Genomic DNA, 13,719 nt, shown 5'->3' with positions numbered 1-13,719 from the left:
TGTGCATACACACTCCTGACTTTCAAGGATGCTGCTGGTCCGATTTGGAGTTCCTGAACTGGAGATTTTTCTGAAAGGGCGGGCAGGTGGGGAGGGAACTTGCCAAAAAGTCCCAGCACATAATTGTGTAATATGTCTTGGAGGAAATAGCAGGAGCCCCAGTCTGGTGGGTGGGGGTGGGAAGGATGGAGATTGTCGCTGAAAAGAACTCTGTTCAGCATTTGGAGGTGCATGTGCCCAAGCCTGTATCCATTGGCGTTACTGTGGAGCAGGCTATCTGGAAGAGACAGATGGGGAGGGGAAGGATGGGAAGGGGCATGTGTGGAGAGAGAGAGGCGGGGGGGGGGGGGGTGTTTGACAAGGGGGGGCGGTGGGGACAGACATCTGCTGCTGCCTCTGTAATCGTTGGAGTAGCTGCTCAGTGGAGTTCTTGCACCTTACTTAAGGTACAGAAATCAAAACTATGTATTCCCAAACCAGAGGAGAATCATAGTGCAAAGCCTTGCTGGGAGATTGGTCAGAGTTCCCCCGAGCCACAGCTCATCAGGCTGATGCGGTTAGGGCACATCAGTGTCATAGCCAGTGGCACACAAGGGAGTGATTTGGCCAGCATCATGTCTGACTGCCCTGACCCAATGCATCAGGTACCCATTTTGCAGCTGGGTGAACTGGAGGTGGCCTTTGAGTGTGAGATCAAGTGAGACTCAAACCTGCAACCTTCAGGATTGTAGTCAAGCGCTTTTAACTATTCAGCCACGGCTGAGAAGCGGTGGTGGCTTCAAATTAGGTGAGGTGTGGTGGTGGTTTTAAATTAGCCGGTGGAGTGGGTGGCTCCTCAAAGGTAGAGAGACACCTATTTGAAGGGGACGGAGAAAGAGTACAAAATATTTGGCCTCTTGTTTCAGATTGATAGAAATTGACACCTGGTGGGTGTCTGAAATCTTTGGGCATCAGACAAGCACCTGACTGGCTCCTTGTGTGTGTTTCTATTCCAGGGATGATGGCAAAGAGGCACTCAAGTTCTACACAGACCCTTCATACTTCTTTGATCTTTGGAAAGAGAAAATGCTACAGGACACCAAGGATATCATGAAAGAAAAGCGGAAGCACAGGGTGAGGGGATGGGGCATCGTTGCTGAATGCTAGCAAAGAAATAGTAGATAAGACAAGGCAGGAGGAAAAGCCAGAGACTCCTAGGAGACAGTTTCTCTTCAAAATCCAAGTTTTCACTTTCACTTGGGCTCTTTAGAGGGTATACGGTCAAGTTTAAAATTATACTTTTAAAAAAAAATATTCCTTGTTGCCTGTTACTATTATCCTTGCTTATTAAAGTGGAGAGATTTTAAAAATCTGTTCTTCTGAGTTTCACACAGTTTGGATGGTGATGCTCGTTCATTTCGTAGCTTTGTACCATCTGTTTCCTGGCGTTCGATGCGTTAGCACAGTAAATGCTGTCTTTTGGGTGGCAAGGACAAACGTAGAACCTCTTCAGTACTCTTGCAGTATCTTGCAGGCATCTCTGCTCAGTATTAAAGCACCCTATTATTACCTTTGGTATGCTTTGATGTAACCGGAATATCATCACCAGTACCTTTGAAGGAAACGGGTGTGCCTGTTCTGGCAGCAGTGAAGAGATTAAGTTTAAAAATCCAGTTACACTTTAACATATGGAAGTGTTTAAGCCATGTAAAACTACAAAAAAACCCACCACCACACTGGCCCATTGCTGCACTTGAGTGTCCTTTTGACATTAGTGAATTACAAGGTAAATTGCATTATAAAAGGATTCATTTACTATACCTCCAAGGCTTAGTTTGGGGAAATCTGACTTACAATGTAAGTGATTGGAACATCAAATCTCAAAGTAGTTCATGACCTTGCAGTCAGAGTATAAGCGAGAGTTTCGGCATAGTGGAATCCTTGGAATGGGGTTGGTTTTAGCCCAGTTCGTTGTGGGCAGGTGTCCGCCTAACAAAAACCCTACTTCCAAGTTGCTATTAACTGGCTTCCTTTTGGAAGCCTCAACGCAAAGACCAAAGAGGCACTAGAGGCTTGTCCACATTGTAAGACGCTGTGCAGCAAGCCAGGGTGAGACTCTTGCTGTGCAGTAACATCCCGTGTTGATATTGTGGCACTCTGGGACTTTCATTGTGCTGTAGCCGTTTCCACATGGGGCATTACTACATGGCAAGCAGGTGCGTTATAGATGCACACCTTGGCTTGGTGCCCAGTAACTTGCCGTTTAGGCAAGCCCTAGGTTCGGGAAACTGATCTGCCCTTTCACTCCAGAAACCATCTTTCCTGGCCAGAATTGAGGCACACTGGTTGGAGCACAGGGGGAAAGTTCATGCTTATGTTGCCACTTGTGCAGTAGCTGTTCTGTAGGTAGAGGCCTTTCGTATCTCAGTCTGAGGGCTTGTCTAGATGAACAGTTAGTGCGCAACAAGATAGGGTGTAAATCTACCTCACTAACCTGCCGTGCACTAATCGTTCACGTGGGCATATAGAGCCCAGCTGGCTAGTTCAAGGTAGATTGACCTCCCCCATCCCCATCTTGCCACAAATTAACTGTTCATATAGGCAAATCTTGATCCTTCCACCAGTACTAAATTCACTCTACTGCAGTCTCAAAGAATCCCAAGATTTTTGTAATCTCTTAAAATGTTAGTTGGCTCTATCTCTCCTCCTCCCCTCCCAGTGAGATGGAATAAGGACAGACTAAATCCAAACACGTTTTCAGTTTTAATGGGTCTTTTTCTTTACTTTTCTTTCTTTAGAAAGAGAAGAAGGATAATCCCAACCGAGGGAATGTGAATCCGCGGAAAATCAAAACCCGAAAAGAGGAGTGGGAGAAATTGAAAATGGGACAGGAGTTTGTTGAGTCAAAAGACAGACAAGGACCTGCTGGGTAAGTGAATCTGGCTATTTATGCAGCCCTCTGTGAAAGGGAAGCTGTCTGGCATTGTTGATGGTAATGCAATTCACCCTGCTCTGCAGTTTCTCCAGATCTGCTGTGCAGTGTGGATCGATATCCCTGCTAATCAGATTCTCTAAAGGAAATCTGTCTGTTGGTTTAAAACTTGTGAAATAAATCAAGAAGCTAAACAGTTTAAACAAGGTGGCGTGAGTGGTCTTCAGAAGCAAATCTACTTCTGCTCTCGGCTCCCCTATCCCACAGATGCAGAAATGTCATGGACTTAGTCCCTTTAGCCCATCATCACTCATCCCTTTATAGCTGGGTCACCAGTTTTGTCTGGCCCAGAACAGAATTAGCAAGGGCCAGAAGCCATGCATTGGAGCGTGGGGATATCGTATGGAAGGAGGAGTGCAGACTCTGTGGCATACTTCCAAACCTACAGAAGCTCTTCTGAGAGTGCTTCATAGGCATCAGGCTTTTCTGGGGTTCATGGAGGGTTGGCTGCTATCTGCAGAGAGAGGTGTTCCCCACCATGAGAAATCAGCAGGAAAGGTGGTGCTGACCCTTCTCTCCCAAGTTCTCACAGCAGCACTCAAGGCATTAAAGTGACATAATTTTAGTAGCCTTTGTCTCCTTGTAGTTATGGGCTGAATTAATATAGGAGCCTCTTGTGGTGAGGAAAGCCAGTGAGTAGGGCAGGCAGACATTCCCAAAACTGCTTTGTGTCTCTTTCTTTTCACTCTTAACCTTTGGTGGTGGGGCACCGTTTCTTTTACTGCTTTTTCATAAGCCCCGCTTCCTGTTTCAAAATTTAGGACTTTTCTCCTCCGATCCAAGTTTTTTCAGCTACAGATCTCTCTTCAGTGCCTCCTATTCAGGATTTAATTTAACTTCTGACACCAGTCTGGCGGGAAGCAAACTGAATTCCCAAAATGCACTTCCCAGTATGCTCTTTTCTTGCCATTTGTGGCTCTTTTCACTTAAGAAAATCTTATTTTTAATCACACATTTTATATTTAAAAATAAAACCTGCTTTTCTTTTAATAGCCGAGTCAGTTGACTTGAGACTGACTTTTCCTTGCTTTCACTATTTCCCACTACAAATTCTCCTATGCATTTTAGTTCGCTGTAGGTTCTGATATGAGGCTTGAAGAGTGTTTGTTTTTGTTTCAGTGATCTTACTCTACTGTCAAACTTGGGGGTGGCCCAAACAAAACACTGCATGTTTCAGCTTTGGATACTTTGAAATTTACTTATGACTACATCCACAATGTGCTAAGTGCTTTCCCAACCTGTAGGAGGTGATAGCCTTTGCCCTAATGAGCACATGGTTACATTAGGACTTTTATGCTGCCATGGAGAGTGTGCAATGTAAATGAGACCTGACAAGTCTGGTTTTTGCCCATAATCCAGATTTAAGAGCAAGCTTTTACCAACCCTAAAACTAATAGAAATATTTGTTTTGTTTTAAAATAACACAAATATTCTCTTTTAGTGTTGGCAATCCACGCACTGAATTACTGTGCTGATGCATAAAAACCTGAAAATAAACTTGTCTGGATACTAACAATAAACAAAAGTGAGAATAACTAGTCGACTTCCATTGTCCAGACTGAGACACACGGAGAATAAACAGCCATAATGAGTGAAAGTGAATTTTAAATGTCTAAAAATCTGAACAATTTCCAGTAATCTAAAATGCTTCAGGAAACTTAGATCAGGAAATGACTTATGTACAAATACATGATTTGGAGCCACATGGTGTCCCTTTTGAATAAATTATTTGTATTATAGTAGCACAGAGAGGTGCAGATTGTGACTCGGGGTCCGTTGTGCTGGGCTTTTAACAGCGCTTGAGACATTCCTGATAGAAGAGCTTCCAGTCTGAAGTTTGGAGTGAGGCACTTGAGCATGGCTCCAATAACTAGGCTACTTGCGGTGGAGCAGCCTGCATTCCTGGTTTTGTTTCCCTGATGCACCGTCCTGGAAGTACTCCTTTTGGAGGCGAGGAGGAAGTTGGGTATCCCTGTTCCATTGCTATCTTTAATTTTAGATATCCCCCTAATGTGGTGTATCAGAATGGCAGCATTGGCTCAGATGAGAGCATGGAAATGAGCTACTATCCACCACCACCGCAGTCTGATTCTGTCTCACCACCATCTCCATCCTACCCAGAGGACAGCCTGCCTCCACCACCCTTGGATTTTAGGTAAACCTCCGAGACCTGTTCGGCCACAGAGAAATAGTAGGTGGGGCAAAGTGATATGTTAGTGGGTTTCACTAGCTAACTAAGTACTGTATTGAGACCCGAGTGAACCTGCCTGTCAGTAAAGTGTACAAAGAGTATGACGACCCCTCCTTAATGTTTAGTTTCGGTTAACATAAGTAAGAGTCCTAGTGAGAGAACACCTGTCAGTATAGAGTCATAGAGTTTAAGGCTGGAAGGGACCACCAGATCTAGTCTTACCTTGTGTAAAACACAGGCCACCAACTCCCTCCAGCACCCACACACTGAACCCAATAACCAAAATTAAATCCAAGTATTACAGCCCACAGGAGATTACACTCCTATGTGCCACAGGCAGAAATAGGAAGGACCAAGATACATCAGTGCCCAAGGACTCTCCCAACAGCAGGGAATTGATTAAGTGACATATACCCAATGATCCTGGCAGCATGTGTATATGTGTGAGGGTCGCTGCAGAGGAAGGCAAAAACCCCCATGGTCACTGCCAGTCTGACCTGAGGAAAAATTCCTCCCCAGTCTGACATATGGTGATCAGTTAGACCCTGAGCATGTGAGTAAGAACCAGCCAGCCAAGCACCTTAGAGCGAGAATGCTCACTGCCACCTCAGAACCCTGGCCCTTCCTGTCCAACGTCCCATCTCTAGCCATGGCTGTACCTGATGCTTCAGAGGAAGGAGATTAAAAAACACCCCAGAACATGTTTTGAAAGGGGAGGGGAATCCGTTCCTGACCACTGCAGGTGTCTGGCTGAAACCCGAACTATGAGCTTTTAGGAACATAAGACATAAACTAGAAGCGAGCTCCAGGGCTATTGAACCCTGTCTCCTACGATCACAAGCAACCCCATCATACAATCACACTCTTAAATTTGTCCAGCTCTCTCTTCAAATTAATTAAATTAAAGCCCCAAACTTCCCATAATACCCTAACAGGAGAGCATTAGCCCACTTTTCTTACTCTGTGAATTCTCCATATGTATGAAGCACCCATCCTCATAGAATCTGGGTTCCATTAGACAATCTCGGCCCAGTTTTGGGTGCCCAGTTGATCTGTCTCCCTCTTCAAATACAAATGCTTGAGAGCATGTGGTCCTGCATCCCGCAACAGCACTCTGCACAGAAACAGTCCCTGTTACTGGGTTCCTACACTGTCACCACTTTCCCCTCTGATCTTTGCAAGTGCAGGGTGTAGGTGCTCTGAGACCTCATAGTTCGAGTTCTTGGGGCCCTAGTGTCTCCTACAAGGTCTAGAGCATCCTCATTGCCCCAAGACATCAATGTTCTCCAGGATCCGGTCCATTGCACACCAATTCCAGAATGGCCTGATATTGGCTCAGTGTTAGAGGTCAAAACGAGAGTATCTTTTAACTAGTAGGAACCAGAAAAGTGTGGCAAGAGTAAATACATAGAGGGAATAGGTGACTGCCAAATGCTATAGTGCTAGCTTGACTAAAACGTATCAAAAGGCAGCATAGCTTGTGAGTCTGAGTTGCAAATACCAATCTGTCACAGCCTGAGACAGGCACGCCGTCCTGCGGCAGCTCTCTAGGCGAGAGTGGAGATGGGTGCTTCCGATAAAACTTGTCCTGGTTTAGGCAATTACTTAAAGCCATGGCTGTCCCCTGAATCTCTTATTTGAGAAAAAGGGTGGAGGTAAATCGACCCTTCATTATAAAACGACCAATAGTCTCCATGGCGTATCAGAGGAGCCCCATAGGCTGTGTGTTAATTTGCCAGGTTTTGAGGCAAAAGCATTCTGTTTGCTAGCATTCAGTGTAAGCTTCCTTTTACCAGTATGTAAGCTGGTAACATAGCACTTTCTGGGCACTAATGTTTCCTGCGAATGGAAAGTTATATTCAGTCATTTATGAATCCATATTTCCCTTCAGTGTGTATTGGATCCCATTACCGTTTTTTCCTTAGACCCTTGACAAGAGGTGACAAATCATCACCAGTGCTCCAGTAAAGAATCAGTGAATGTGTTAATAGCATAGAAAACAAGAACTAAAGGTTACCTTGATAGACATCCCTGCTTAGCGGCTGAATGGATACAGAATGACTGGCATTTCTCTAGAAGCTTCTGAGCTGAGAGGGCAGTCTGGCCTCTGGCAGAGAGAGATTTGGTGTTTGGCTCGTACAGTATACTGTTACTGTGCGGGCTGATGGGACATCCGATAGTGTTTCTCTCAGCCGCAGTGTCAGCTGTCAGTTCTGTTCTCCTAGCCAAGAGTAATGCAGCAGGATAGTCAGCACCAGGGCCCTGGAGAACTTCAGTAAAAGCTGGGAGTTGGAGGTGAAAGCTGGACAAAATCCTCTCTGATTACATAAACTCAATCTAATCTGAGCTCAAAGCTAATGGTACTCTCTCTCTCTTTCTCTGCCCCCACCCCCAATATTACTCTTTCCTCCTGCAACAGCTACCCAGTAGACAACCAAAGAGGTTCTGGTTCTGGAGGACAAAAAAGATCCAGCCTGGTCAGTCCAAGCCATCCTCCACCAGCTCCTCCAATTGGATCCCCACCTGGTGCCAGGCCAGGCTTCGCTCCACCTCCTGCTCCTCCCCCCCCACCACCAATGTCGGGAGTTTCCCCACCACCTCCTCCTGTAGGATTTCCAAATTCAGGGATGCCGTCACCACCATCTCCATCCTCCTTCCCTCCTCATCCCGATTTTTCTGCCCCTCCTCCTCCGCCACCACCTCCAGCAGCAGAATACTTTGCTGTACCTCCACCACCGTCACCTCAGCCAGCAGATGGTGCTCCTCCCCCTCCTCCCCCTCCTCCCCCTCCTGGCCCCCCACCTCTGTCTTCCAGTGGCATGGATGGTGCACCGGCTCCACTTCTGTCTCCAGACTCCTCGGCCTCCAAGCCAAAATCTTCCTTGCCGCCTGTGACTGATGCCAGAAGTGACTTGCTTTCAGCGATCCGTCAAGGTAAGCCCTGGCTGTGATTTTTACATATCCTCTTTCCCATAAGCCTAGCTATTCTCTCTTCTGAGGGAGATTCCAGGGCACGGAAGCACGGGAGCCGTCCCATGGGCAGCACTGCTGCTGGCTTGCTCCTTGTGACACATACCTCCTGTAGATGATCTAACCCAAAGAGAACCTCAACTCCCCTTTTCACCCCGATGAGGGTGCCCTCTAGTTTTAAACCTTTGCAGATTGCCCCGTAAGAATCAATGCAGCTCCCAAGTTGAAATCAAACTGCCTTTAGAGAAGCAACACATAGCGCTTGCGAGGAGTATGAGAAGCCAGCTCCTCTGGCTTCCTCCAGTCGCCCTTGCTCCAAACCTATCCAGGCTGGTCAGTGGTTTGACCTGTGTGCCCCCTTCTGTGCCAGGCTGGCCCAGCGCACTCCAGGCATTGATCAGGCCCTGCCCAGGGCTATTCAGAGCACAGCATTGGAGCAACAGTTCTTTGTAGACCGCATGAAATATCCCACCGTCAAGTGACCGCCTCTCTGGCTTCTTCCCCTTGCCAGGCTTCCAGCTCCGCAAAGTGGAGGAACAGCGGGAACAGGAGAAGCGGGACATTGGGGGCAATGACGTGGCAACGATCCTCTCTCGCCGCATCGCTGTGGAATACAGTGACTCCGAGGATGATTCTTCGGAGTTTGGTGACGAGTGGTCTGATTAACCATGGTCCTGCTCCCCACGCTCCTCCTCACTGGCCTGACCCCTTTCTTAAAGAGCCAAGTACTTCCTAGGTTGCCAAAGCCTTTTAGCTTTTCCTGTCTCCTCCAGTAACCGAAGATGTACTAAGGGGTTTCAACAAATCCCCTTTGGCATGACTTGCACTCACCTTTCCAAAAGGTCCCCCGCAAGATGCTGTGGGTTGCAGTGTTGTTTTCCAGCAGGAGGAGGAGTGGTGCTTGCTCATTAAAGGAAACATAGACCACCAGATTTGCAATGCCACAGAACAAAACACGGTTAAAGAGCCTTTGGGATGGTTTGGTTTTTTTTAAAAATAAAGATCCGTGACCCTATTGCAGCCAAAGGGCTCTTCAGGAGGGCATTTTCAGCCAGTTTTCTCATTGCAGCAGCATCTAGGATATAGTGGACCTAACTCTGTCATCCTCTCAGGTTAATATTGGGAGTAGTGCTAGAAAATGAGCTTAAAATGTCTCCTCTTCCAGACTGCACCCCATTATTAAATAATCCTTGGAACAATCCTTTTTTTTTTTTTTTTTTTGGTGATGGAAGCATCATTTTTCTAGCATTTCAAAACGAACCTGCCTAAAAAGCTCTCTCAAGCTGTGGGGTTGCAGGGTGCACTACATGGAAACCTGGGGTTAGGTTTTCTTTAAAAGCTGCCTCTACCCCCTCCAATAGCCTGGTTTGAGCCTCCACAGCTGCTGAAGGAGGCTGAACTAAGAGACGCAGCCTTAGGAAAACGCTAACCTGGCTGCCCAGTCTGGGTGTGCAGGGGCATTACCAAGTCAGAAAGTTTCCCTCCTGCCTCTGGTGTGCTGTGGAAACTAAGCAGTGACAGCTAGGGCTTGCTAGGTTCTGCTGTGCTGGGAAGGTTTTCATCTGTTACCTAGTGAGCTCTGCAGTGTGTCTAGAGCAGGAGATGTAACCAGTGGTATTGGGTGGGGAGAAAGGGAGCTCTGAGCACCAAATAGGCTTCAGGCTCATTTGGTGTTCAGTGTGTCTACAATTAACTTACCAGCCAGGGCAAGGAGGCGACGCATCAGTGTCTCATTTGGCCTATTCAGGGCAGCACTTTGGTCAGTTTGAGTACAGGTGCTTTTCATTGAAGCCGATGGCGTACTTTATGCGGGGAATTGAGCAGCAGAAAATGCCAGTATTTAGCCTATGCTGCTGTCTCCTACCCTGGTGGGGAGGGTTACATGTGGTGGGGTGTCTCTGTGGACTGAGTCAGCCATCAGTAACATTATATCTAGCCCATCTTTCCACTACTTCGCATCCATAGTCCAGTAGTTAATGCAACCTTTTCTGAGAATTATCTCCTTTACCAGATAAACTTACAAATTCCTGATCTGCTCCCAGGAGTTGCATTACAGGTAGGGGTGGAAATGAGGATTTTAGATTAGCTGACTTAGGTTTTATTGTTTTTATTACATTTTTAAGTTGAGTGCAAGCACCTCCAACAGGATAGATACAAAAACCTCTCTGTAGCAGGTGCTTGTTTAATATCTTATCTGGGCTTGACTGTCGAAGTCTCAGTCAGTGTGACATAAAAGAGCAGTTCCTAAGTTTTTCACAGAGATCCCAGCCCATGTGGTTCATGGATCCAGCTATGGGGAGAGAGACCATGCAGATGGCCAACTCTCCATTCTCTGCTCTGCCTTTACTTTTTTGAAGTATTTTGCCAACATGTGCCTCTCCTTCCCTTCCCTCTATGACTTGCCTTATTACTGCTTTTGTATATCAAAACAAAGATGTCACTAATACATGGGACACAAGATACAGCCAGAGGTTGCCGTATTGCCAGGAAAAAAAAACCCTCTTGGGTTTTTGTTTTTAGTGTTTTAAATTCTCGCTTTTCTGGATTGTTGCTATTTTCTTCAATACCTTTCCCTTTTTTAATGTTTGAAAGAGAGAATAAATGAAGTGGCCTAGATCTTAGGTTTCTCTGGAGGCTAGGGGACCACGTTTTTCGGTGCAGGTGTTGTCAAGTTCCAGTTTGACTGGAAAGCACCAGTGAGGTTAATTTATTAAATCTCTGCACTGCTATATTTTGGCAGCAAGCCAAGTGGGTAAGGTAGAATCCTGAGAGCATAGGGCTGGTCTTCATTATGGGGAGATTGATGCTGCTGCAATCGATGCAGCAGGGCTTGATTTAGCGGGTCTAGTGAAGACCATAAAGATGCTAAATAGACGGCACAGCACTCTTCATTTGACCCTAGTATTCCAGGTCTCCGAGAAGGGTAAGGGAAGTTGGCGGGAGAGCATCTCCTGTCGCCGCAGCATAGTGAAGACACCAGGGTAAATTGACCTCTAAGTTACGTCGACCTAAGCTTCGTTATTCACATAGCTGGATTAGCGTAATTTAGTTTGATTTACCCCCATAGTGAAGACGAGCTCATAGGCAGTGAAACTTACACTACTTTCTGATGGGACAAGAATATGAGAGCAATGTTAGTTCCAATCCTCCAGTGCCAATAAGCCATAATGCACTCCAGGGCACTGGAAATTAGGAACACAAAAATTCCATACTTGGGTTCTTTTAAAATTGCTTTGGCTCCACCTGGCCCCATTTCATGAAGGGGAAGCTAATATTCCTTTCATTTGAAGCTTTGAAAGGTGTGATATCCCGTGTGACCTTAAATGGACAATCCATCTGTGTGCAAGCCACCAGTTGGATTGTGGAGAAAGAGAGGTGGTGCCAGATGGTTCTGGACCATTCTCCTGGCTCTGTCCAGTGTTGTTCTAAACATCTATGCAGTAAAGTCTACCCCTTTGTGCTGGGTGGCCATAAAGAAGCAATGCCCACTTATGCTGATCAGAGATCCCATCAATAGAAGGAACAATGTTTTCTTTATTCAAGTCTAGTTTAAAAACAATTGTGCTTTTAAAGTCATTGGGGTCCTTAGGAGTGGATCTGAAACATGGGTCCTCAACCTGGGGGGAATAGTGGGAGGGGAAGAAAATACGTGCCAAGAACAACCTCTCTGCAAGATGGTTGTACCCAAATGGCTCTAACTGTAGGGCTGCTGACCTATTCATGCAAGGGGCATGTGCTTGGCTAAACAGCCTCCTGGTCACTTTGTTGGTTTCGCGTGTTCTTAACTTATTTCATATGACCATAGAGATAGGTACATTCCAAACAGCACAGTGGAGGGAGCTGCCAGTGTTTCACAAATCTGGGGATAAGAATTTTAATAGGTGTCCAGGCACGCCTTTGTATTTCTGTCCAGTCTAACCCAGGTTGCAGGTCATGCAAATCCAGTGCAGCCTTTAGCCAGTGCTTTTATTGGGAGTCATTTGCCACTGGATCTGCTGACATGCGTTGTCACTTCACAGAGCATGTTTGGACAGGGCGGGTTTTCTTTCCTTTCTGATCCTGGTTGTGTTCTCTCTCTCTTCTCAGCTGTAGTGCCTGGCAGCTTCTCTCAGCCTTCTCCCCTCTCCCCCCACACACTTGCACATAGGGTATGCCTACTACAGGTTTCCAGGGCTCAGCCTGGAAGCTCATCTGCAGTCAGTGACCTTCATTGGTTCTCCTCTCCTTATCAGTCACAGTGCACCAGACCAGAGCCAGGGAAGGGGCTCTTGGAAGTCCCAAATGGCCAAGAAACTGTGTGAAGTATAACTTCATGAGAGAGAATTGCAGTCCATGGACTTCTTAAATATGCCTGCTTTAAAAGTACCTGTCCTGGATGGGCCAAGCCTGTCTCATAGCTGCCCTGGGTCAGGTTTTCTGTCTCTCTTGTTGTTTTACAAAGCCTTGAAGTGGGATGTGGATCAGATTTTATTACTGTATTAACGTTATTCCCTTTGATTCATTTTAGAAACTAACCCATTTTTTTTCTTGTTTAGAATGATGTAGAACTAGAAGAGCCATGATGCTTCTGAAGTGCCTTATTTCCTATATGATATAAATATATTTATAAGAGTAATTATTCCATTTGTAACCTGGGGGTCTACTCTGTGCAAAAGTTGTGTTGGTGGGGAAGAGATGCACCATGTCTTATAAGGAGCCAAATGAGTCTTACGGTGTCAAAGGAAAAGGGGTGTGGGAAAGGATTCTCTGGGTTGTGAGCAATGGGGTTTACTCCCTTTCAGACCAAAGGAACGCAGAGAAGTATCAAAAACTAAACCCTGTTAAAGTCTCTCCAGCAGAACACTGTACGTCTTTGGCATCGAGGTTAACAACTTGTTTTACCCCACAGAGTGAACATTGACAGCCGGATTTTGGTTTGTTATGCCAGTGTAAATCAGGATTAACACTACTGGCTTCAGTGCAGTAGTTCTGCCTTTCCATTTATGTATCTGAATTCGGAATCTGGCCTTCTCTGTTTTTCCTAGTAGTGCCTGTTTTCTATTTTCCTCTGTCAGGTGCTGTTTAGCCAAGTTTTCATACTGCTTTTTTATAGTCTGCTTGGTCTCTTCCCCTCCTCCCCCCCCCCACCCCCTGATGAAGATCCTATTTGCAATTTTTGTAATGTACATGTAAAAATCTTCGTTTTTTAAAAATGTAAACTTTAAAAAAAATCTTGATAAAACCTTTCTATCCAATCAACACCTGTGTTCATGTCAGTTTGGAGTCCGGGGCTAACAGGTTGGGAATGATGCCTGTGGGTGATAGAGGGCAAAGATCTGACCCTTCCATTATGGCCTTGAGGATGGCGGTCCCATGAGAGATTGGGTTTTGAGAAGCTCTTATTATGACTGTTTGAGAGGACTTGAGAGTTACCAACAGACAGGCAAAACCAAACTGAGACTACAATTGCCACCCATACCCAGCTGCCGAGACTTGTTTATCTTTACCTAGAAGTTCCCCGGCCTAGGAGTAGAACAGGAGTATCAGAACAGGATTATGGGTGATGCCATGTTAACGCCTCGTGTCTGTGTAGCCAAAGTGTCCTGCG

At 46.0% G+C, this 13,719-nt stretch overlaps 1 protein-coding gene across 2 annotated transcripts in view; it reads left to right on the top strand.

The window, feature by feature from the left end:
- The window catches only part of WASF2 (WASP family member 2), a 41,280-nt gene extending 27,910 nt beyond the window's left edge, over window positions 1–13,370 (top strand). For both annotated transcript variants that reach the window (XM_084609755.1, XM_084609756.1), the window contains 5 exons: window positions 996–1,113; window positions 2,778–2,908; window positions 4,971–5,126; window positions 7,582–8,096; window positions 8,644–13,370. In XM_084609755.1, coding sequence (XP_084465881.1) covers window positions 996–1,113; window positions 2,778–2,908; window positions 4,971–5,126; window positions 7,582–8,096; window positions 8,644–8,798 — 1,075 coding nt within the window. In that variant the 3' untranslated portion in view covers window positions 8,799–13,370. The remainder of the gene's footprint in view (window positions 1–995; window positions 1,114–2,777; window positions 2,909–4,970; window positions 5,127–7,581; window positions 8,097–8,643) is intronic.
- Window positions 13,371–13,719: the final 349 nt, after the last annotated feature.

Source organism: Lepidochelys olivacea, assembly GCF_965140295.1.
Source record: "Lepidochelys olivacea isolate rLepOli2 genome assembly, chromosome: 19".
NCBI classification, from domain to species: domain Eukaryota; kingdom Metazoa; phylum Chordata; order Testudines; family Cheloniidae; genus Lepidochelys; species Lepidochelys olivacea.
This window is presented reverse-complemented; position numbering and strand designations above follow the sequence as displayed.